Source organism: Ambystoma mexicanum, chromosome 14 (assembly GCF_040938575.1).
Source record: "Ambystoma mexicanum isolate Mex_15411 chromosome 14, UKY_AmexF1_1, whole genome shotgun sequence".
Taxonomy (NCBI): Eukaryota; Metazoa; Chordata; class Amphibia; order Caudata; family Ambystomatidae; genus Ambystoma; species Ambystoma mexicanum.
In genome coordinates, this window is record NC_090940.1 from 88,364,217 (window position 1) to 88,390,436 (window position 26,220).

Sequence of the window (26,220 nt, forward strand, 5' to 3'; positions counted from 1 at the left end):
TATGCTCCTGGTATGCATACACAAGTAGCACGTGAGAGGTTAAAGATCACGCACTGCGATAAAGTTGTGTAAGTGAAATAATAGGGCCGGGCCTAAAGGAAGCAGCTTCTGTGCATTGATGAGCATAGGGGGGGGTGTCAATGGTCCAAGGCCGGGTTATAAATCACAAAAAGAAGTTGACGATAGCAGAATGGGGATTCGTTTTGCCCTCAACCTTTAGATGTATTGCTGTGGCTTCCTATTGGTCTACTTTTCCTTGCTTCAGCACTTATTCCATAACCCAAAATACAAGATTTTGGGTTGACTTCTGATTCGGGTGTTTGTTTAGCTAGTAGTCAGTGCATGTCTCTGCCAACTCCTCGCTCTAGTTGGTGGACAGCTTTACCGCTGGCTTCTCAGTTATTCATTTTCCCGGTGTGGGCCAAATGCCTTCCATTTACTTGTTTTGTGGTGACATTTTCGGTTGGCAAGCTGGATTAAGTTGGGTGCAACAAATACAGTTTCCCTGACAATAGCAGTGTATTATATACAAAATAATTTCAAGGCAGTTCAACAGGGATTCTTTTTCAAATGTTGGTTGATCTTTGGGGAATAGTCTTTACACTGTCACACAGAGTGGAAAGGGTAGGGGAAGTGAAAAGTTTCTTTTAGGAGGCCCGAATGAAAAGAACTGTCCAAGCCAGCTCCCTCATGGGCAGGGGATGAAATGAGCATGCTCCCTGAGACACAGGTTTGCTGCGCGCTGGCCAGCAGCGCAGAGACCTTGGGTAAGAGTGCAGTACTGTCGTAGTTGGGCTGGACCAGTGAAGTGGAGAGAGTCTTTTATCATTACCTTATTTGGGGTGAGCATGGACCTAGCGTTGAGAAGCAGTGGAGCTCTTAACAACAATGGGTACTAGGAATGCAGGTAAGGGGGCACAAGGCCCAGCCGGGCAGTTATACACCACAATGCAGCAGCAGGAGCAGTAATTTGGGTGAAGTAGGGTTAGCCAGCAGGTGGAACATGACCTCTGCTACATAACCTAGAAGGTACCTAGATATCCCTTTTCTGCATTCCATCCATTTCAGAGTATATAAAGTATCTTGCTGTACATACTACAAATGCAGGTGTGTGAGAGCAGACCAGTGTGCCTGTGTGTCACTCACAGGAGGTTTGTGGGCACACTCCATCCAGTCAGGATTTCAAAGCACTTAAAGTTGTGTAAATGTGTGATTCATGTTAAACTTGTTCAAGCAGAAGATCCGAAGCGGCCAAGCTTTAATGTCTCATATGCTTTTCCACCACCAGCAAACTGGAAGACGATCCATTGTATACGGCATACTCGGCCATGATGGCGAAGGTGAGAGGCACAGCCAGCAGAAGAGGGAGTGAGGAATGTGGGGATGAAGAGCATTTGCCATATGAGGGAGAGCGAGTCTGAGATAAGTCAGAGGTGGGAGGGTTCTGCAATAGCCATTGACTGGAAGGATTTGCATCAGGCAAGAAATGGAGCAAATACATTTTGAATGACTTTTGCATTATTGTTTTCTTTTACCTCCTTGCTCTGTAAAGACCAAAAAGGGTGCAAGACCAACTTGCTGGTTTCCTTTTGCCCAGTGTAAAGCATGAATGGGTCCATGCCAGAACTTCTCAAGAATAGACACCTCCCCAGCCTAACATGCTTAAGAATTCTTCTCCTGCACCCTTGGACAGACACTGCCCTTCAACACATTTTTAAAAGTCTTCCTTATTACACTGGCCAGTGTAAAAAGAGCACTAAACACACACACCCACCCCACACACCCAGCAGCGGCTGTCCCTCCCCATCTACAAAATAGAATCTCTGCATCTTAGAGGGGAGCTCACGGCTATTGAGAGAGCCTGTCACACAATGTAGTGCACCAACTGCTTCCCTTCAGATTTCTTCGGCTGTGCTGTTGACCTCTTGGAACACTGCCCCTGTTCTGGTTGGATGGCAAGTTTCCCAATGTCCTTTTCTGCAATTCTGGATTTTCCACATCTTTATGTTTCTTGCAGAGTCCCCCATCCTCGGAAAGTCCGAATTTAATTTCTAAAGTGTAGGGTTATGATAGGAATTACTTATTCGTGCAGGAATCTTTCACCGCCTTAGGTTGTCAGTTTTCTTAGAAGTGTCATGGTTCCACTGTGGGTGTGGCATTTGTGTGGGTAAATTGGATTATGCGTGCATTGTGTGAGCCCTCGCCATCACCCTGACCATTGGTCATTTGGAACGGAAACGATTCCCAGAATCCAGATGCAGTGGATGATGAATTTAATGGCTGCCATCTCACAGAAGGAGAAATCGTATTTCTTATCCTCCAAGTACAATAATTCTCCGCTGCCAGCCCCTTCCTTGACAAAGAGGGGAACCTCTGCTTAGGCAACTGGCACAGGTTGGTGCAGGATGCTACCACCCTGTACAGAAAAGCAAAGGGCTGGGTGACTATTGCCCCAACGTTTCATTTCCTCTGTCACCATCTGAGGCCCCTGGAGCTGGTCCCTTGAGTTTACAGACTACCACCTGCCTAACATCATCAGACAACCTTCATTCAATTCTCTCAATGCTTCAACATATCATGTGCACATTTGAAATAGGTTGTTCATGTAGAGAGGAACTCGAGCATGGCAAGATGACTGTCGAAGTTGAGTTTGTCTTACTATTTATTTGTTGAAATTGACAAGCGCTTTTCCAAAATCATTGTACAAAGGGCATGTTGATGCCTGGCACAACCCTGCTGCCTGGTGCTTTGCATAACCATGATGCAGACATTCATTGCCCAAACCTCTTAGTGCGCAGGAAGTCTGCAGGGAAAAGAAAGGCTCCTGCATTTAGGTTCCGTTCTGTGTGCACTTTAGACAAAGATAATCACGTTTGGGAGGCATCGGCATGAACTGTTGCTCTAGTTAGTAGCACTCTCATTTAGGAGTGCCGGAATCCTACCAAAATGTCGCCCTCACAATTACGACGGCCGACAAGACCCCCCCTTACACTACATATATATCTGGGGGGTATAGAATATAATATTAAATGGGGAGCTGCGGGGGCCTCCCCCCGCATAGATATGGGGTGTAAGAAAAGTCGGCATTTTCAGCCGTCGCAATTGTGAGGGTCACAATAATCACATAGATCCGGAGTGGCTAATAGCTCAATGCTTTTATACCACCATGACATATTTATTCATTATACCGTATTTTAAAAGGACACCCAAACAGTGAGGGCGACACAGCACTTTCCAGCAGTGTCAAATGTACAAAGATTAAATAGAAACACACATTTGAATTGTAAGAAGAATAAAGAAGAATTGCAATAAAAGAAAAGCAAAAAGGAGGTGAAACATGAGGTATACCATATTAAAGTGCATGAACTGACTAAGACCACCCAGCGGGCCAAATCATGAACCGGGCCTGGAATGGCTATACCATGTACCAGTCTGAAGATGAGCAATGGGGGAAGCAGACACATCTCACTTGGTTTAAGAATGCCAATCGCCTGGGGCTGCATTTGAAAAGGCGAGCTTGGACTACTTGACCCATTTGATTTTGACAATGTCCAGCCTGTGCAGATCATGCTTCTGACGGCTTTGCTCCCAATACCAATATGCAACTTACCCACAAGATAAGGAGGCGTCCGGGCATCACATGTAAAACTGAATATGATAGCCAAGAGGGAGCCAGGGAAGATGGTACAGAATGGGAGTGCTTTGGTCCAATTTGCAGGCAACTATCCCAACGGAGCTGCAAAGCGCAAAACATATTACACTCACTTGCAGCAAGAACATAAAGGAGACCATTTGCACCATCCATTCTAGATATAATTGAGGCTCTTAACCCCTTAAGTGCCAGGCTATTATGGAAGTCTATGCAAAAAGAACGCGCATACTTGTCCTTGGCCCTTACAGACTGAAAGTCAGACCGTGGAAGAAAGAATGTTAATTGTCTCAACAGTGATTCCAAGAAGAAGCATGTCTGCTTACATTCGGACAGATGGAGGTTGAAATGTAAGGATGAACCGAAGTAAAACCTGAACTGTGACCTGAAGGAGCAAGCTTAGATGTAGGTCATCCTGTAAGAGGACAACAACACGTGTAACCAAGATTGAACAAGTGGCAGAGAAGACGACACAGAAGAAATAAACATACATTTAGTTTGAGAGGGATTGGTTTGGTATTCCACACTTTTGCCGAAAAACACTTCTGCGGATTTTTTTTTGCTGCCTTTTCTACCGCACAAATGCAGGTGGTAAGGTGGGGTAAGGCACACGGGGCGTAGGAGGGTGGACGGTGGAATGCAGGGTGTCTCCCTCTGCATTCTGCAGTGCAAATGTGGTAGAAATTGGAAAACACAATTCAGCAAAAGTGTATTTTGCCAAACAAAAGTTGGGAACACCTCATAGATCCATTGATATGGAAGATTGGGCAGACATGCAGTCGCCTCTGGCAAGTACCCCAGGCATCGGATCTCAGGTGTTATGACTCCCTATTTGGGAGGGTGCAGCTGGGAAGCCTCTCATCTGTGAATTGAGAAATCTCGCCTGTCAGCGGACGCTCCACCAAAGCCCGAATCAAATATGAACGCTTTGTTCTATTGGAAAATCCTCCGTTTCAAGTGCTATAGTTGAAATGTTTCCTGTCATAGTAGCCTTGAGGTGACTGAATGCCTGCCTTTATTCTGTCCTTTATTTTCAATACAAAGCTCTCTTTAAACAGAGACTTCAGAGAGCTTAAAGTGGACTACCTTTTGACCACCCTAAATATCCCTGAGGGTTACAGGACAACTCCTTTCTCACATCATCACAGCAACATTCATCTAATTCTCAACATCAAAAGCTTTGTCTGTCAGCATATATCATGGGCACTTTCGAAATATGATTTTGATGAAGAGGAAATCTTGAGTGCCACGATGACTCTTAAAGTTGAGTATGTCCTCTCTTCAAGACAAAAATGTAAACAGCTGCAGATGACATGTTTAGATGGAACTGTGTGCCATCTGTGTACTGGTTGATGTAAACAAACAACCCCTTCAACAACCTTCTCAGCAGCATATAGTACCTATTCAATGAAATAGCAGAAAGTATAGAACCCTGCTGCATACTCCACACGTACTGGGGTGGGGCTCGACCTAGAAGGGGCCACCAAAACAAACTGCAGTGACTGGTTACTCCACCTTCAACATCAAGTCAGCACCAAGCCTTTCCATCGAAGGGTTCTACGCCGTTCTGACCTCCATGACATCACTACGATATCTGAGTAGCCAGGAGTCTCAACAGTGCGCCATTGTCAAAAATGCCGAAACTCACCAACCGATCATGCATAGCCTTTCTTCTTAATAATGTGTCCTCCTAAGCAACTTTTTGGTGAAGCAGAGTGGCTAGTTTGAGTAAAGTCAACTTCAAACCAACTTCTACGAGAGATTTTGAGGTTTATCTGCCAGTGATAAACCTGCATTCAGCTGTTACAACCAGAAGCACGTCTTCTTAAAGCATTCAGGCCTATTTATGCCTGTGGTGCAGAAAACAGCTGTACATTTACGTTTCACGTCAGCACTCTCTTTGGACTGCATGATGATGAGAACATTCATTATGATGACGATGGAAACTCAGAGAAGACAGAGATGGATAAAACACTTTCTTTGGGACAGAGGAAGACATTCAAGGATATTCTATGAGAAAGGTACATCTATTAACAATGAGAAACCTCAGAACTTGGGAAGCGGTAGTAAGACGCGATATAACTCTAGATTGTTTTACAAATGTGTGCATTATTTTGTTACCAGAAGGCACACATACCATTGCCTGGTAAGCCTGCACGCCACTTGGCAATACGAGAAGCAGACGCAGTGGTGTTATTTTACATCCGTTACATGGTAGTTGTACCTAGCTCCAGCAGTAGTAATTGCCTTGATTCAGATACCTGATGTGAAGTACAATTACACAAGCATTTCTACAGAATCTCAATGGATTAAAGTTGCCTCCTTAAAAGCCACCCCCTAGGATCTTCTAATGGCTTGTAGTTAGTTCTAATACATGTTAACCTGAGTGGGTTTCACTCTAGAGAAGGGATAGTTACTTACCTGTAACTGTAGCTTTCTGGCATGGGGTCCCATCTCCAGATGTATAGGTGGCTCCATGCAACCCCACAGCAGTTATGGAATAGAATATTACATTGAAGGGCTAGTAGATGGTGCATTGAATTGTGGTCATCACCCCTACCCAAACTCCCCTGGTCTAAGATGTTCAGTCTCCTAATTCAAGAGATCGTTTTTGGTAACTTTTTCCTCTGGAGAAAACATTTTGAGGGCCACCAATCTTTCTGTTCAGCTATTTATCTTTCATGTTTCGCCCCAGCATCCTGCCTGATGAAGGCCCACTATCTTCTGCCTCATGGCTCCAGCTTTCTCTCTGATGGGCCCCTGCTTCTGTGAGCCTGCAGCTTTCCACCAGCTCAGGCTCTCTCTTCTCTCAGAGCACAGATGGCCATCTTTCACCCCACACTTTCACTACTACCCGCCTCACTCTGTTTCTACTCTTTCTCTCCAGACCCTGAACTTGCCATACTCTCTCCTACTTTTGTATCCTTTCTTTAAATCCCTTTGCCGAGTCCTCAACATGAGCTCCTGAATGGTTTAATTGTCGCAGAGGTCTTACTCGACACTGTATTTTCCAACGGCTTCTTAAAGTCACTAAAGGATACACATTAGTGCAAGCCAAGAACAGCACTAGCTTTTGTTTGCTATGTTGATGTATTTGCATTATGACTAATTGGAGTAAAGTGGGAGAGTGCACCCCAAAGACTCAATGCATTCTTATTACAAACCAGACCACATGTATTTTCTTATCTGCTGTACTGAGCAGCATAGATTGAAAGTGGTGTAATCCTTTTGCCAGCATGTTACACAATCAGCATTCCATGCAGTGCTCTTCATCGGTTTTATGTATCCCAACCCCTGCTTGATATTGAGATTTGTCTTCATTTGAGCAGAGCTGCCAGAGTGAAGAAGAGGACGAAGAAAAAGAGAAAACATTTGAAGTAAGTGCCCCGTTTGCCATCTCAATGTTACTGTGATCTCTCCACTGCCAACCTGTCCCACTCACGTCCCCCGTGAGCTGGAATATCACCCTTTTCTCTCTGCCAATTATGTGTCATCTAATTGAGAGAGCGAGTGAGTCTGGAGCTGCTGAGATGTGGATCAGCTGCCACTGTGCCATTTGGGGGAATTCACAGATGGTCCTTGATCCTTGGGTTTCTATGATTAGGGGCTTGAAGAACACTTTTATCCTTCATTAACAAATAAAGTCTTGTACAAGTAAAAATGTTTGTGCAAGCATTCGGGTTCTCCACGGTATATGTCTTTAAATGTGGAAATGCTGAAACTCTCTCTCTGAAACTCTCTCTCTCTCTCTCTCTCTCTCTTTCTCTCTCTCTCTCTCTATATATATATGTATATATATTATTACTGAACAATTCGCCAACTTTTATGTCCTATGTTTCTCCAATTTAAAATTGGGCATAGTCTTTTGTCTATTTCCTTTGATACCTTCTTATTTTTCCCTCCACTCAGGAAAAAGAGATGGAGAAACAGAAGACCCTGTATCAGCAGGCCCGGCTGCATGAGCGTGGGGCAGCGGAGATGGTGCTGCAGATGATCAGTGCAAGCAAAGGTAGAGAAGGGGCAGGCACTGGCATGGGCACAGGGATGGGGCACTCGAAATGTGACCTAGTTCATGATCTGCGTGGTTTCTCCAAAGTGCAGAAGTATGCGAATGCAAGCTTGCACTTGTGAATTAAATGCCTGCTATCCAGTACTGTACTTTCCCGGGTTTACAGAGGAGGTGTGCTCAGTTGGGCAGTGCCAGTAAAGTGGTACAAATCTGCACCACCAGCACATGAAGGGAAATGTTTCCACATGGGCCTGTTCTCTGCGGGAGGGACAGTGCATTCTGTTTCTCCACTGTCAGATCGGCCTCTAAAGCTTCCATGCGGCGGACATCCTACTTTTGTTGGAATGTTTTTTTTTGGTAAAGTTTCTAGGTATATCTTGTGAGGGTGAACTCATGGCAAGTGGAAACGCAGGTTCATTGCGGGCTGCAAATGTGCTCAGGACCAGGATTAACCTCAGTGTAATTTGTGCATGCACTTATGTTCATAAATCGCGTGTGGACTAATCATTGCGCCTTATCCCCAAGCGAATACGAAATGAGGCCCATTTGTCTCCCTACATCCCATGCCCACTCCACTCTTAGATCTACATAAAACAGATTGGGAGCTGTACAGAGGTTTGCAGTCTCAGCAGGAGGAGTTGCTGTTGTGCCTGTTCTAATGTCTGCTTTCCATTTCCACGCATTTACAAGGAGGAGCTATCTTTGAAACCTCCTTCTTCCCACGGAGCAGCGGCAAGCTCTGCAGAGGTTTGCAGTGTCAGCAGGAGGAGTTGCTGTTGTGCCTGTTCTAATGTCTGCTTTCCATTTCCACGCATTTACAAGGAGGAGCTATCTTTGAAACCCCATTCTTCCCACGGAGCGGTGCAGAGCTTTGCAGAGGTTGGCAGTCCCGGCTGTCTCCGGTGAGAGAGGGCGGGGAGAGCAGGGCTCGTTAGTTTAAGGTCTGTTTCAGGGGAGCTCCCAGCCCTGATAATTACTGGGCTGGGTGGACTTGTGATATGTCTATTTTAGGATTTCATTTAATTTGTGTGACTTTTTGAACTTCCTGGCGCCCCTGAGAGTATCTTGCCAGCTGGGTTTGCAGGCTTTGTTTTTGTTCTCTAAAAACTACCTTGATGTGGCTAAAAACTACCTTGACGTGGCTATAAACCAGGATGGAGACTGCAGGGTATATTTCCCTTTGATCCGCGCCTGGTGCTTACTTTCAACCCGGTGCAAAGAAGGGCCATTGTCCTTGGGTTCGCTTACCCGCGGTTTGTTCTGGGTTTTAAGCCCCGGCTTCAGACGTACTTAGCTGTGGGTAAGGCAGAAGACTCATACGTGCCTAACAATGGTGGCCACCCTAAGAAGCATGATATTTGTCCCAGTGACTACCGGGTTTGTTCTTAATACGGTCACTGGTTTATCCATGGTTGATGGGTACTCATCATTCTGCACCCAACTTCCTCTTCAAAGGCAAGCTCGGGTTTTCTAGTGGCCCGTTATACCCTGCTGAGGGGGCTCCTTCAGGGCAGTTGCCAGTAACTCTGGCAACTCTGGAGGGCATAGCTGCTTTGAGTGTTCCAGGTGCTTTGGCCCATGAGCCTGGGTCTATGCTCATGGCAGTCACAAGTAACCTTGATCAGGCGCTAACGAGAATCGAAGATAACATCAAGGACATTGGGTGTGGGGCTTCAGCGCAGGCGATGGACATGGTGTCTGATGTGTCTATACTGGCCCCTGTGGTTTCACACGAACTGGGGAAGCATGTCAGACTATCTTTGGATTTTAGGACGAACCAGTGGGTTTCTCTTCAGTCTCCCCCTCGTGCTCAGTGCTTAACAGAAATTACGCTTTTTCAACTGAACTTTATGGCACCTGGCAGATCTGATGTTTTTTGTTCCCGTATGCCAATGGGATGTATTTGCAGGGTGCCCAGGCACCTCTAGAAAATTTAGTTGGGGCTGGGCCTTTAGAGGCTGAGACAGCCCAGATCCCCTCGTTGTGTTTACCCTCCCAGGGGGAGAGCCCAGCCAGGAATGGGGGGGATACCACGGTTGTTGACGAGTTGTCCTTTCCGATCCTGGCTTGGTTCCTAGACTCAATGGATAGGGGCTGACTCCTTCAAAATTGAACTATGGGAGGTTAGACAGACCCTAAAGGAACTTTCAGGGAAAGTCAGCTTCCTGGAGGGTTTCATTATTGCCTCAACTAGGACCAACTGCAAGCCAGTGAGTTTTATAGGGCCTGGGGTGGAACTTCAAGCTAATATTGAAAGGGCTGAACCATCAAGACAGATTGTTGTAGAGGCTCAAGTGTTATCTACGAAAAATGTCCTTTTGCCTTCAGTGGCTATGGGGGATGAGGCTGCACAGGCGATCAGGAGCAGTAGCTTTGTTGAGCCGCACCCCTCAGGTATTGGACCTTTATCTAAAGAAAAGGGCAGACCCCAAAAGAAGTCCAAAAACTGTAAGACCCCAACAAAACAGAATAATAGGGGTTAGCGGAAATTCTTAAATAAATTGAGGATGGAGGTGGAAAAGGGTTTGGGCCTTGCAAAGGTGGAGACAGAGTGGAAAAAGGCCCTTTTTAAGAGTGGGAACACAAAGGGGTGGGGGTTAAGAGTGTTCCTTTGCAATGTGTGGGGCTGGTGAAGGAAGTTAGTGCCCATCAGTGGGGAGGATTAATTGAGGAGAGCCCATCCTTTGATTTAAGTAACATCTCGCTCCACCCGTGCAATGAGGAAACATTAGATCCTGTTGCAGGTACTGTCCCTTATGAGGTCTCAGACAGGGTAATCCCTGTAGTACGGTCAGGTGCTGGGAAATTTTGCGTTATGAGGGAGTTCATTCTGAGACCACTGAACGAGTTGAGGGGCCGCACAGTATAAAAGAGGTACTGCAACCACTTATGAATAAGCAGAAACTCTACTCAATATTTTCTAAAGATCTAGAGACCTCACCTCTGGAATCTGTGGGAGCTTTATGTAAAGTTGGCCCATTGGCTCGTACGATTGTAGAGAAGAGATCAGGCTTTCCCAAAAGTAAGGAACTTTCTGAAGGAAAGGCACCTTTGGTGCATTTTGTAGACAGAGAAACCAAAATGAATGGAGAGGCCAGGGCAAAAGTGGTGCCAAGAGTAAAGAATAAGGCGGTTGATGATGCGATTTGTCACTATTTGAGCTGGCTGTTTGAAAGCTCAAACAGAATGCCTTTAAATAGACATTCCATTCTCTCATTATTTTTTTAAATCACCAGCCTTCGGTTGGCAACATCATAAAACATCAAAATCGTGGAATTTGTCCACAATGACTACCTTGATATTGTCAAAATACATTTGCGGTCACAAATTATTAAGAACGCTATTCTAGCTGAAAATGAAGGGTTCCTTTCCCTCGGATTTGAGGTGGCAGACGTCGGGACCTCAGTTATCTCAAGACTATGGGCATCATCACGAGTTGGGCGGTAACGCCGGTGCTATTAGCGCTGCCGCTAATAGCCCTACCGTCAAACCCCCCCGCGATATTAGCACCGGATCACAGGTTTGGCGGAAGGGTTATTGCCCATTCCCCATTGGGCCCATTCTGGAGTTCCTCATTCCCCATTGGGCCCAATGGGGAAAATTTGTGCTATTACCGCCGGCGAATTTCAGCCGGCGGTAATCGCACCGAAAATCGGCAATTTTGCTGCGGATTTCCCCCCAGCTCAGAGCTGGGGTGAAATCTGCCAAAGCCATGATCTGGCAGACCCTTAAATGCGGCGGTAATAGCGCTACCGCCACATTTAAGGGTTACCGCCAGACTCGTGATGAAGCCCTATCTGTTTCTAAAGACACGTTTGGCCAGCAGTGTTTGGGGGCTGAAAATGGTGTGCAAATGGAGCGGTGCGAGCCTCAGCGGCAAACTGGGCTGAGATCTCAAAGTAATATTTCTTATGAGTGGTCTTCAGGGGTTGACTCCCCTTTTGCAAACATAACGATAAACCAAGATTTGTTTGATTCATATGATATCATTTGTCTTCCGGAAACTCTCCTGTTGGACAACCCCCTTATAGATGGGTTTGATGTCGTCTTTTCTAAAGCGCAGTGTGGTCTAAGGGGCTGTCCGTATGGAGGTCTCTTAACAGCTGTTAGACATAATCAAGGCTTCACAGCGTGTAAAGTAGAAACTGACAGATTGGATATGCTTGCAACCCTTCTAAAATGGTCACTTCAGGGCTCTGGTGTTTCTAGGAAGTGCTTATTGGTTATTGTATATCTTAACCCTGAGATCTCGCAGATGGAAGATGCATTGCCTGCACTTTCATTTTTACTCTTGGGGGAAATGCCAGAGGAGGGTGCGTCAGTTATTGTTCTAGGAGATTTCAACACTGAATGCCTGGATGATGCCTGCTACCAGGACGCAAATAGGGGTGTAAGGGTTCGCCAGGAGCTTGAGGCCTGGGATCTGTCGCTACTTAATGGTAACTTCTCTGGTGAGGTGCCACTCTGTTTTACATGATATAATGGTCCTTGGCATTAAACCGTGGATTACCTATGTGCTGACCTTTTTCAGGTGGGTGGCAATTTGGAGATAATACAAACAGGGCTTAGTGATCATTGTATGGTGCGATGCGAGCTGTCAATGTTATGGTTGGTTTGCGAAAAAGCCATATTAATGAACATTGAGATCAACCCTAGAAACAACGCTGCGAAGTGGTCCCAGAAAATCGCTTTGCCTTTTGATGTTCAGATTACTGACCTATTTAGATCAAATGTAAAGGATATTTTCTCGCCACAAGGCTTTGCCCCTTTTATTCGATCAACCATTGGGGATTTATTACCTGCCAAACAACTGAAAAAAAGCCAAAAAATGATGGGCCGTAGCCATGCTTTTGACACTGAGGTTCCAGTGCGTAAAAATCATATGGGCGCAGCAGTTAAGGCTATACAAAGGGTGAAGCCACAGGGAGAAAGGATCGAAATTCAAAGGGTGAAAAATACCTTTAAATACTGCTGGCTGAAAGGCCATACATTTGTAATGGCGATAAATGATGCAGAAAGAATGCTGGGATGTATCTTGGGTAATAACACCAGCAGGTTTTGGCAGTTGATTAATCCCAGAGGGATAATGTTTTGTTGTGGTCCCAAGTAATGTCTTGTTTGTTTTGGAACAAAGGAGCTTCCTGGGTCCTGGAGGGCAGCATTGATAGTCCTTATTTTTAAGGGGGGAACAGACTGTCTCCCTTACAATACAGGCCAAATTTGTTGTGAGATCCCTCAAATAAGATCTTTTCCAAGATACTCCTGTAAGAGCTTCATAAATGGACAGAAGGGGCAACCTGCTTCTATCCATGCCAGGCAGGCTTTAAGAAGGGAGTGGGGACAGTTTTAAACAGCTTTGTCTTGTCGCTTTTGTCGGGACAGGCAAAAGAACAAGGGAGGCCGGTTTATCTTGCCTTCCTTGATGTAAGAAAAGCCTTCGGCGACGTAAACAGGGCAGTTCTTTGTAAAAGTTTAAAGGACAATAGATGCCCCTTCCCCCTAATTGGTATATTGGAAGCCCTTCATTCAGGAACAAAAATATAAATCAGATTGGACTCATATGGCTCTTCCACAAAATGGTTAGAGACTAATCGAGGCTTGCGCCATGGGTGCTTCCTCACTCTGTTCTTATTTAACTTTTGTATGCAAGACATGGCTTCTTGTTGGGAGTCTGTTAGGAGGAAGCCCCCAAAATTGGAGGAGGTAAAACTGCAACATCTGAATTATGCGGATGACATGACATCTGCAATATGGCTCCAATAGGATTACAAAGAGCATTACAGTGTGTTAGGGAATTCCTAGGTTATTTGGACCTCTCAATAAACAGCATCAAATCAAATGTGTTGGTGCTGAATAGAGAAAGGTCCAAATGGAGAAGATTTGAATGTTCTTTGAATGGCCAAGTTCTGGAGGCTGTTAAACAGTTTAAATACTTAGGTTCACTTGTCCATGATGGAAGGAGTGGGCCTGTAGGAGATCTAAAGACCAAATTCCAGACAGCAACTAGTTAAATTATACACATTGACTGTAAATTTGTTAGAATTTTTGGCCAACCCGATGATGATGTTTTTCTTGCCAAAGTTGATCTTTGTGGCACAGACTGTTGAAGTAAGTGTCCCGTGGGCTAAGTTGGAGGCTAAATTGTGGAGAAAAGTCTTGTGCCTCCCTAATTCGGTCCCATTGGTAGGGATCTTGCACGAGCTGGGACAACTCCCAATCCAGACATTTGTAGTTACAAATGTACGCTAACATAATCCCCCGCCCCTTTCGAGCCTCCTTCTTTGTGTTTCTTAACTCAATGTGGGAAAATGGGACTTTCAGGGTTCTTGTGAACTGGGTGCAATGGTGCTCTCAGGTTCTTTTGAAAATAGACTCCTCATCATTGGAACTGTCCTCAAATCCAAAGAAAGTGAAGCAAGGACTGTATAGAAATACATGGATAAATTTGATGACTGATCTGCTTGAATATCGTTGTTTTAATGACCACTTTGTGTGGTCAATAAAAATGTTTAATGTCCTGGCACCATATTTGAAGAAACTTCCCTAAAGATAATTTCGGCTTCAAATGTGGAGGTTGAAGCTGAACATGTTTCCTGCCATGGAGATGGTAGGAATTAGGAGGAAGGTGCCAAGGGGAATGAGATTATGTCGGTATTGTGCTCTGGAGGACGAGACCTTAAAACATCTTTGTATAACCTGCCCTGCTCTGCGTTCTTTATGGACTAAAAAATAGACCGTTGTGTTAATTCCTAGGATGAGGACTTATGGATCAGGATTTTAAATACTAATGACATTTCTTTATCACTAAGGATTTTGGAATTTTTTGATACGGTTTTTGATTTTTTACAAATGTTTTTTAATTAATGCTTTACTGGGATTGTTATTAATTTGGAGATTGGTGAATTAATTTGTAATGATGAAATGTGTGAAAAGTTCAGTTTATGTACTAAAACACATAGTAAATAAATTAAAAAAAACAGATGTGTGCATGCAAATATACAGTTCTCCTGCACTGTACTAACACAGATGTGAATGCCCTTGGCACAGTCTAAAACGTTAGTCATAGGAATCCTTGGTACAATTTCACACATAGCAGTGTATGTTTAGTCACCTAGCCACTAGTCTGACATGTGCTAAAGCAGGCAGAATCCATAGGACTCCATTATAAATGGCATCCACAAAGCATAATTTGCAGGCACAGTGTAATTGCAACCTTGACTTGGAGCACAATGTGAAGTTGAGTCTTTCTTGCCAGAGCCACAAGGAAATAAATAGCTAGGAGACTGTCTTCAGGGGATACATGCACATGCTATGATTCTAAGAACATAGGAATGTCCCTCGAAGGTATATGTAGGCACCGAAGGCAAAGCAAAGATAGGAAAGATCCACTGAGCTCCTATCCTCCATCAAAGCATGGCAATTATCTCAACCACTCTTTAGCTACTATGGTGGAAGGATTGCACCCTTTAAAATTCATCCACTTGTGACAAAAATGATATTGTCAACAGTGGCGACCCCTAATACTTCAATGTCAAGCCTGGACACGTTTTCCCACCATATCATGCTTCTACAACGCTCTGGCCTCAGTGTCATCACTATTACATTTTTCTGACATGGAGTTGTTGTTCCTTAAGATCACATTTGCATTAACTAGCCTGTTGTTGAAGACTCCGTAACTGCATAAAAAAGCTTGACTCAGAGGGTGCATATTTCTATCAAAGCCCATGTCTTGCTGTCATGGAGACAGACAGAGAAAAGGAAAAGATTGCCTAGCCTTGACAACTCCATGCAGCATTTTGAAGAATTCTGAAAGCATATAAAAGACTCCCAAACACATAATTCAATTAAACCGCTATAGCCAGGACTGTAGACATATTTTCATCATTATGAAGAAGAGGAAGGCTATGTTCAGTGGCCAAAAAGAGCAATTGCAGAATATATATAAGAAAATGAAGATGGGGATACAAGGTTATACTTTGCGTAAAAAGCTTTGGCTTAGGGGCGCTGCTCAGCGGCAACAAGCATGTTGGGTTATTCTGGGAGCTTTGAAGCCTGATGTACATCCTGCGAGTATAAATCCTGTTTCCGAGGGTCACTGACCAATACAGACATGTTTGTCCTGTGAATGCGAGGAGTGTTCCGGGTGTGCCCTGTGTCTGATCGAGACGTTCCCCGTGGAGTGGCTGCATCTGCCATCTGTGCTTAGACTGACCTGGGATCTTGGGATATGCAAGCCTGATGTCAGTTGGGCCTGCATTTGTGAATGAGCCCCGGATGGCGCTTAAACAATGATCTGCATTGGAGAAGGAACAAGGGCACTCTGCTGTGACTCTGTAATCCTTTGTTCGAAAGGATTGTGTCCTCCCACATATTCCTCATGTTATGATAACTCCTTCCAGCATCAGCTGCTTCGGAAAACTTTTTCGGTAGAGGGCTCCATGTGTCATGCATCATTGACTCAATGCCCCTCGACAGCCTCCATCCGCTCTTGTGGCTGATGTCACCAATGGTATATATAGCACACACCGCGCTCATTACTTCAGTTCTGGTTTCCCACTGGATTCGCTTCGGACATGATGCAATTCTTCTGTTCAGTTTCGATGGTTGTTGTTAATATGTGAACCCTTAAGACCGGGTTTAAGAAGTGCATGGAGTGTGGGTCGAAAATGTCAATCACCAACCTCCACTGTTTTTGTCTATGGTGCCTCGCCATCGAACTTAAAACAGCAGACTGTGGATCCTGCCAGTCTATAACAGGAAAGTCACTCAAGGAAAGAAAGGGAAATTTGCTGCGCATAGGCCCGCTCATTAGTTCCCTTCGGCGACACACTCGAAAAAAAGATCATTAGACAAAGTTTGAGGGGTGATTTGCTGCTGAGAAAACGTACTAAAATGTGTTCCCGATCTCTGAGCGGTTCTCGTCACTCATCTTCATCATCGAGAAGAAGATCAAAAAAGAGGCATCTGTCTAGATCACCATCTTCCTCTTCAGATTCCTTTACAGACCGCAGGGTCACATGCCCAGGTAGCTCAGCCTCAAAAGCTGAATGGGACACGTTCTGTCTTCAAATGATGAAGATTTTTGAAAAGGCAGCTTCGGACCCTTCAAAGGAACTGGTGAAGGGTCACGACCCTGTCGCACCTACCAAGGGCGATAAGGAGTCCAAACAGGTTAAAACTTGGGTGCTCTCGAGCCTGGGCAGAAAGTTGCCCACCCCTCGAAAGGCCTCGAGGCCTCAAGTCGAGAAGAAGCCCGTTCCTCTTCTCTTGAAGACTCCTTTGATTCATGGTTGGGGCCCATCGAGGGCAATACCTTTGGCCTTGAACACGTCAAAGCCAGGGATGCCTTTGAGAGAGGCGGAGACAGGCTATAAGCCATTGCCCAAGAAACACTTATTCAAGTCTCTTTCTTATAATTTTGAAGAGGAAGAACCCTCGGACCAAGATACTCCACCTTTTGGACTGGAATATGGAGCACCTAATGTTCCAGCGCATTAATGTCTGAGGAGTCCAGGATGGAAAATCAAAATGAGAATCTAAAGAGCGCAAGTGGCCTGGACACCTCCCCTGAGATTGACTTTGCTACAGCTGTCCCTTATGAGCACGTTGAAGCATCATACAGACAATTAATGAACAGGGTCACAGAATACCTTGGATAGGGGAGCTACTGCCTATGAGCAGGACGACTTAATGGATATACTAGACAAAGGTCCACAAAAAGACCCTCTCTTACCATTTCACTAAGCATTACAAAAAAGAGAGATGGCGAAATGGGAGTCCCCTGACACCAATCCAGCTGTCAGTAAAACTCTGACAAGGAACTACAAACCATTCAGCATTGACGCTGGCTTCCTCTTCAGGCATCCTACCACTGAGAGGCTTATTATGCAGGCTGCTACTTCTACATCTAGGGCAAAGCTTAACCTACCATATCGCCCGACAGGGATGACAAACACTTTGACACCCTAGCAAAAAGATTTTTTTGGCCAGTAGCCTGACCCTTATGTCAATCAACATCACTTGCACTCTGGCCAAATTGACCCACACTTTGTGATTTGTAGTATGTGCACCTTTCTGAGTTCACTGGGTGGTCATGATATTTGCTGGCTGCTGAGATATCCAAGCTCTGTGACGATCCCCCAGTGACACCCACTATGTTTCCTTGAGTTTGCATGCACTGTGGATAGGGGGTTACTGTCTGTCGTTTGGTACCGTTATGCTGTGCTAGTGGTGAGTGTCCTTTTTTCTAGTGATACTACTCAGTGCTACGATGAGGGGTGCGGGAAAGAAACATGGCCCTATGGACTCATATGCTAGCATGTGCACCAAAGTCCCTACTGAGATGGAGCCGGCATGTAGCAGTGTGGGAAGCACCACAATGGCCCCTAACCAGCTGTATCTGATCATGGCAGCAATACAAAGTGGGTTTGCGGCTGTAAATTCCAAATTGGATGACATAGCGGCTAATATTAACTCCTTACAGGCTAAGCTGGATAAAGAAAGTGGCCACATAACGCAAGCAGAAACATGAATCGGCAGCCTGGAACACAACATGGAACTTCATGATACCAGTAGTGGGGTGCTTAAGAGGGAGCTGAAGGCGATTCAGCTGAAGTGTGACGACCTTGAGTCAAGGTCACAACGGAATAATACCTGCATTTTAGGAGTACACAAAAATGCCTCTAAAGATCCATTGAGCAGTTTGCAGAGGAGTTATTGAGGTCGATACTTGGTGATCCCCAGTTCGCCTCACAATTCCTAATTGAGAGAGATCATTGAGCGCTAATACCCGTACTTAAACCGCGTGCAGCCCCGACCACGATTATTGTAAGATTATTTAACTATATGGACAGAGACTTGATGCTTAAAGTTGCGATGGGAGCGTGGACCACTGCAATTCAAAGCCAGCAGAGTTTTTGTCTACCCAGATTTCTCAGCAGGGGTTCAAGCAGCCAGGAAAGACCTTTGACCCAGTCAAACGCCTACTGCAAAAACGTGGTGTCCCCTATGCCATGTTGTTTCAAGCTAGCTACGCATACAGCATGGTCGTTGGGTGCATTTCTTTGAGGTACCTAGTGTGGCATGTTCCTATATTGAAGCATCTATCCCGCTGAAACCATCCAGGGCTTCCAGCAGTTTACCTCATGTTCCAACTTGAAGGCGGATTGACCGAACTGAGTAACATGTGTGTTCCTTATATCACAAGTGACAATTATTTTGGTGTCAAAAGGCAAAGCTGGAATCATACACATAACGAAGGGTGTTGGGTAGCCTGTTTTTCATAGAGCTCGGTTGTTACTTGTATCGCCTCCCTTGGGTTTTTGGAGTTGTCACTGTCAGGTTGGGGTGGATGGTGAGGGCAGGGGTGCGGGGTTAAAGGGAGCGCAGGGTTTGGTTGGAGAAATGTTTTTTTAACATTTGGCTGAAATGTATGATTCACAAAATGTGCGCCGTCATTACATGGGTTAAAAGCATGTGCAGGCAAGTGTCCCTCTGTGTTTTGTTCGAATTTGGGGATCATGGGTGAGGCAATTGTAATTCTCATGTGGAATGTTCGAGCTCTGAATAACACTGTCAAAGCTAGTAAACTACTGGCATACATTGAGCACCACTCTCCAAAGGTAATCCTGTTGGGGATGTGCGTAGGGCCTTTGCGAGCAAATGGGAAAATAAGATATAATTACACAGAATATTCATCACAGGCTCGAGGGGTAATTACCCTTACACACCATTGTGCACCATTTCAATCCACAAAGTCATGTATCGACTGACAGGGGAGGTATGTTATTTTATGGGGCAGCTTGGCGGGGAGGGATAGAGTGTTAGTAAATACATATTGGCCAAATCTGGATGACGCAACTTCTATGGGAAGCTGGCGGCTATATTGGCTAGATCTGTGTACGTCTCTGTGGTGCGGGAAGGAGAACTTTAACACAATTCTGAACATTACCTTGTATCCTTGCACTGAGCCCCCCATGCTCTTTCATCAGCGGTTTGATTATTTTACAGGCTATGTCCAAACTGCAATTGTTAGACACATGGAGGTGCATATATTCCGATTGTTGGGAGTTCACATACCACATACTATTTCACCGGTCATGACTCCCTATCAAGGATCAATTATTGGCTGATTTCGGCCTCTTTGTCAACATTTGTGTCCCAATGAACTATTCTGCCTTGCACTTTCTTAGACCACTCACCTGTAGTTCTGTCCCTTGAACTCAGTCTCCGCCGCCGGCCTAGGCAGTTGTCGAGAATGCCAGCCTCATTGCTGTTGGACCCTATCCTGGTGGATTCTCTCTCTGGTAAAATAGAAGATTTTTTCACTCACAATGTGGGTTCTCTCCTCAGTCCATGGTTTGGAAAGCATTCAAGGTTTGCATGAGAGGTGAGTTGACCCTTTGACTCTGTCTCATGGCAGTACCTCTTTTCGGTTCTCGGGCGATTTCAGTTTGGACCATATTTCCTCAGGTATGTTCAGCTACTGTACTCATCGCCAATGGCGAGGGTTCATATAAATGATAGCTTGTCCCCTTAGCACACTGCGATCTTTGGTGGTAGGATTTTTCTGGGGGGCTGATTCGGCCAGGTTAAGTTGGGAACAGATAGTGGAACCTTACGACCGGGCTGGAATGTGGCTCTGGATTTTGAATTATAAATCGTGGCTCCAGATTTTGAACTATACTTTCTGGTAGCCCAAGCCCACTTTGCCTAGTATTGATATAACTCTTCACATTCCTTTGTGCATTTGCCACTTGAGCAGTACGGTGCCACACTGCTAGATTTGAAATCGGTCATTTTCAGTGATAAATGTATAGATTTGTGTTCTTTTGACCCGGTGCGGACCGCAGTGAATGCATGGCCCAGATCGTCTGGAGACCAGAAATTCAAGTTCCCAGAGATTACCCCAACCTCTGACAGGGATGTTTAGGCAACATGGGACAGTGAGTGCCTACTAGTGTTGGGGATATGTTCCCAGGCAACATGTTTGTTTCGCTGGAGGACTTCGCAAAAAATGAGGTAATACTCCCATTCTGACAGTACAATATTTTCGTATGAGGGTGGCATTCAGGAGGAAATGGCCGCTGTTCCCCCAGGAGCCAGATATACATCCATGTATAGGGGCTATATTTGCAATTGTGGAATTCAGAAGGATGGCCCCCAGACTGTTTAGCCTATTCCAGGAACATAAGGTTACCATGAATCGTGCACGGTCCAAATGGGAATGGGATGTCGAACAAGAAATCAGAGACAAACAGTGGAGGAAGTGCTTCTTTCTTACTAAAGAGGTATCTCTGTGTGCTAGATATAGGCTGATCCTATTTAAAGTCCTAAGTAGACTGCATCATACCCCAGCGAGGATTGCAAAATGTACACCTCGTACAAATGACCCTTGTCTAAAGTGTGGCACTTCCTCAGCAGACTTCTTACATATGTTCTGGGCGTGCACCCACATTTCCAGGTTTTGGAAGATAGTGGCTGGAATACTTGTTGAGATTGTAGCGATCCAACCCAATTGGCCCTGATGAAATATTTACTGGGTGATAATGGAAAAGTCTCCATCACTACTCGTAGATTGTTCAATGTTGCATGCATAGTAGCCAGAAAATGTATATTGAGAAATTGAAAATCAAATACTGGTATGACAGAGGCTGAATGGTTAAGGGATCTGGTATATACAAATGAGAAAGAGGGAACTTATATTTCTATTGTGATGGCCACGTGTAGGCCTAAAGATATTTTGGGCCAATTTCAAGCATATATGTCGACGAGGGGAGGGCGTAATGAGGAGGAAGTGGTGGAGTCTACATGTTAAGGTTGTGAAATGTTCCACGATTGGAGTGTAACCACTGTATATTGTGCTTTTTGTGTGGACTGATAAATTGGACAGGCAGACCAGATGACTGTCCGTTGAACTGTCTATTTCTTTTTCTGCCTAATAAATCAAGTAAAAAAAAAAGCCCTGGCTTCACTCTTCATTGGATATATCCTCACAATGATCTTGTCCCTCATGAATGTAATGTTTAGGTCAGCACAGAAATGTGCCTTGCACAATATTGAAAGAACTAACAAAAAGCTAACAGAAAATTCTAATTTTGAAGGGAGTGTGTCCTCCCACGGACTCCTCATCTTAGATATTTATCCTCCTGCTTTGCAGCTCTCGGAAACGTTTTTACTGCATGTGGCATTGTATGCACTCGTGTCGATGGCCGTTGAGTCATCACCTTCGTGACCGGACCTGCCTTTGATGCAGGTACAAATAGTGTGACCTCAGTTCCCTTTTTCTCGCATGCCCAGCCTGCTACTTAGAAACTTTGGTTCAGAGAAATCCTCGCACACAGTTATTTTCTTTAAAAAATCTATCAAATTGTAGTAGGCTTTGTCAACATGTCTACTCCGAAACCCTCCAGTTTAAAAAAGTGCTGGGATTGGGGTGCAAAAATGTCACTCACCGATCCTCACAGGGTTTGTGTGTTGTGCCTCACCACCAACCACGTCATGGCAGATTTTGGCTTGTGTCAGGTTATGACACCAAAAACATTAAAGGAGAGAGCCCCCAAATTGGCCTTGGGTCACTCATCTTCAGAGTCCCCAAGTACGACACCATCGAAGATCCGACCTGATGAAAAAAGGTCTACGGCTGATAAATCGCGCCAGAAGGAATAAAAATGGTTGAATAAACGGTTGAATAAACACTGTACAAGATCCCACTTGAGGAGCAATTCCCGTCATTCTCCTTCTTCGTTGGTGAAGAAGGAAAGGCAGAAGCTTTCATCAACTGACTCATCTCCAGAGAGGCAGGTACAGTTCCTGTCTAGATCCGCCACGGCAGAGAAGTGGGAAGAGTTTTGCATCAAAATAATGCAGGTCTGTGAGAAGAGGGCCACCTGTTCTCTCTTCCTCCGGGAAGAAAATAATCGGGCCCGACAAGGCTGGCAGGGACTGGACTCAACAACCATCTCATGCACCTGAGAGCCTGAGTCCGGTGAATTCCTCGATTAAAGGACTTTCTTTGATGTTCCATCGACTTCATTGACATCACAGAAGAATCCATCAAAGACAGTTGAGGATCTCCCAAGTAGATTCACTCCAAAATCTACTAGGAGACACTTTTGTGGTGACTGGGATTTTTCACTCCTGTATGCATTGTCAACAGTCCCTGTCATTCCTCATGTCATCTGGAGGTTGAGGAAGTTTGGGAAGTCCATGATCCTTATTGCTCTGGATTGGGCCAGGAGGACGTGGTACCCGGAACTTCTAGACATGTCCTTCTGCCCTGCATTCCATCTTCCCCAGAGAGTGGACCTGGTCTTCTTCGCCCAGAAATCAGAGCTCTGAACCTTCACATCTGGTTTCTGAGAGGTTAAGAGGTTAAGATATAAAGATTGGGACCTCCTGGAAGACGTGGTGAAGGTTTTGTTTCCGGCCAAAAGACCAGCAACAAAAGCACTATACTGCTGCCATTGGAACATGTTTTGCAGCTGGTGTAGAGCTAAAGTTATTGATCCTTTCACTTTCAATACACCTGCAGTGCTTTCTTTTTTGCTGCACCTAGCCCACAAGGGGCTACAGGTGGCTACTATCAAGGATTACCTGGTTGCATTATCCATCTTCAAATGCATGCCAGAAAAAGGCTCTTATTTTAAAATACCCATTTTGTTTCAGTTTCTCAAGGTGCGACAAATATTTTCCCACCAGTCCCTTTCATCTATTTATACCACTGGGGTTGGAGAGTTCAGATTGTGGTTTGCCGCTATTGATTTTTAGACAGCCTACTTTCTTTTGTTTTAGTTTTTGGGTTGGCTTCAGAACCATAATAGGAAAAAAAACTTCAGTGATTAACACAAACAATACAGCCCTCATGCAGACTGTCACCTATTACCTCTGAACACTCGCAACTGTCAGAAAACCTCCAGGGGTTAAACACAATAACTCCAGGGCACCCGAAAAGGGGAAGATAAATAAATGAATGATCTCTCTCAAAACACTGGCTCCCCCAGAACCCAACAAAACCTGCTGCAGAAGGCTGCAGTTAACCCACAACTGCTACACTACTGCTACTGGGTCGGGAGAGCCTAGTGTCCACAGGAAGCCGGGGGCTAGAGGACCAGGTGACCGGGTTATGCAGCAATTTATTGCAGGTTTGTGCGGCGTCTGACTCATTCTCTGCAAGCACACATTTTCCAAGGCTCACATTCATTGGACTTTGGCTAATCGTCATCCATTTCAGGACACTACCTGTGTACTATATCACGTCTCCTGACTCCAGCAATCCGCCAGACTCCAGCAACCAGGCTCCAAAGTCCGCAAGGGTGAAGGCCGTCAGAGAAAAGGACCTCCCACCATTGTAATAAACGCGTGTGCCTCTGTGTTCCTCCGTCAAGCCGTACTGACAGGCTACCAGCAGCCCCTTACAACAGAGTTCAGATATTTAGATCTCAAATGTCTGATTCATTATAATTCTCCGAGCCAAAGCTGGGACCTTTCATAGTCCTCGCTTGGGATCTGAACTTAGTGCTAACAATTTTGATGTCCGCACCATTCGAGCCTCTCAGTTCCTGTCCATTTATGTTATTAACCTTCAAGACAATCTTTCTGCTTGCCAGAACTTCTGCTCGCAGAGTGAGTGAGCTACAAGCTGTGTCATGTAAACCTCCTTTCACTATATTTGCCAGGAAGAAGGTAGTTTTGAGGGTTCGTCCCTCCTTCCTTTCCAGGGTGGTGTCGGAATTCTATCTGACACAAACAATTGCCTTGCCAGCATTTTATCCACCTCCTGATCCGTCCAAGGAGGAAGAGAGGTTGCATAGACTTGACCCTAAAAGGGCTCTAAGTTTGATGATCAACTCTTTGTTGGTTTTACTGGACACAGACTAGGACAGGTCGTGACTAAACAAACTTTGTCACGTTGGATCAATCTGTGTATTTCAGAATGTAAGTCAATGGCTGGGAATGATGTTAATGTTATGTTAATGTAACTTATTGAGAACACGTTCACCAAGGTATCATGGCGCTATAAAAGAGATGGGGAGGAACAGTAACAAGGTTTATTGAAATAGGTAGGTTTTCAACAATTTCCTGAAAGCCAAATGATTAAAACACTGTTTCAAGGCCAGGGGGAGATCATTACACAGTCGAGAGGCAACGACTGAGAAAGCTCTACCTCCAATACATGCACAGCAAAAAGAGGGACAACAAGGAGACGAGCAGAATCTGAGCGTAGCTGCCTTGTCGGGAGGTAGCATATAAACTTAGAACGAAGATATTCGGCCCCTTTATCATGCAACGCCTGGTGTACCAGACATCGGGACATAAAAATGATACCCTGGGACACAGGCAGCCAATGTAGGGACCGCAACACAGGTGAAATGTGGGCCCCATAGGGGGAGCCAGTTACTACTCTGGCCGCCATGTTCTGAAGACGCTGCAATCTCTGATAAAGTGAGTTGCAGTAGTCTAAACGACTGAGCACCAAGGCTGCGACCACAGGTGGGCAATGGTGAACTGGAATGAAGGGAAGCACCTTCTTAAGTACACCAAGGTTCGTGACCTTGGCAGATGGAACTGGAAGAGGGCCCAGAAAAGAAGGCCAAAAGGAGGACACCCAAAGTGAAGGATCAGGGGGAGAACCAACCACCAGCACCTCCGTTTTGTCTCCATTCAACTTCATACAATTGTGGCTCATCCATGCCCCCACGGCGGTCAGGCACTGATTCAAGCACAACAACATCTCAGTCTGATCGTGATCCAACCAGATCAGGATCTGAGTGTCGTCGGCATATGAAAAGTACATAATGCCGAAGGAGCGGTTGAGGCACACAAGAGGCCAGATGTAGATATTAAAGAGGATAGAGACAACACGGATCCATGAGGGACACCACAAGCGAGTCGGAAGAGAGCACAGAGAAAAGGAGGAAGTGAAAGAATCTGGGTTCTGTCGGTCAGGAACGAGGTGAACCAGGCAAGAACCTGGCCAGATATTCCCACCTGGGCCAGGCGGCCGAGCAGGATGGGGTGGTCAACGGTGTCCCTGAAGATCTTAGGGCACATTCCACCAGAGGAGTGGCAACCACTTTGGCTCTGAGAAGAGGTGTACCAGTGCAGGACATTTGTAATGCTGCAACTTGGTCTTCGATACACACCTTTTCAACACATTATAGTCTAGACACCTTGTCAGGTTAGGATGCTAGGTTTGGGAAAGCTGTTTTGCACAATATAAACCAGTAAAAATCCACTGGTCCCACCTCCTTCTTTGAAAGTGCTATGGGAGTCCATCAAAGATGAGGTGTCCATGGGAGTGCACAATACGTTAGAAGAACAGATTACTTGCACATGGTAATGTTCTCTCTACTGAATGTTCCTTCCACAGATTCCTCACTGCCCTCCTAGCCTACCCCTTTGACTGTGGGTGAATTATTTAATACACTTCTATCTTTCAACGGCTATGCAGAAACAGGGAAAAACTAGAACTGAGGCAACGTGCGCAGTGCGTGCTATTTATACCATCATCGAAATCATGCCCGAGTACAGGGATGGATACGTTGAGGGACATTGACTTAAT

General features: G+C 45.2%; 1 protein-coding gene across 7 annotated transcripts in view; it reads left to right on the top strand.

Annotated features, from left to right (window-relative positions):
- RYR3 (ryanodine receptor 3) overlaps positions 1-26,220 on the top strand; it is a 1,751,462-nt gene that overhangs the window by 1,357,904 nt on the left and 367,338 nt on the right. For all 7 annotated transcript variants that reach the window (XM_069638568.1, XM_069638566.1, XM_069638573.1 and 4 more), the window contains 3 exons: positions 1,289-1,340; positions 6,979-7,026; positions 7,559-7,658. In XM_069638568.1, the coding sequence (XP_069494669.1) occupies positions 1,289-1,340; positions 6,979-7,026; positions 7,559-7,658 (200 nt within the window). The remainder of the gene's footprint in view (positions 1-1,288; positions 1,341-6,978; positions 7,027-7,558; positions 7,659-26,220) is intronic.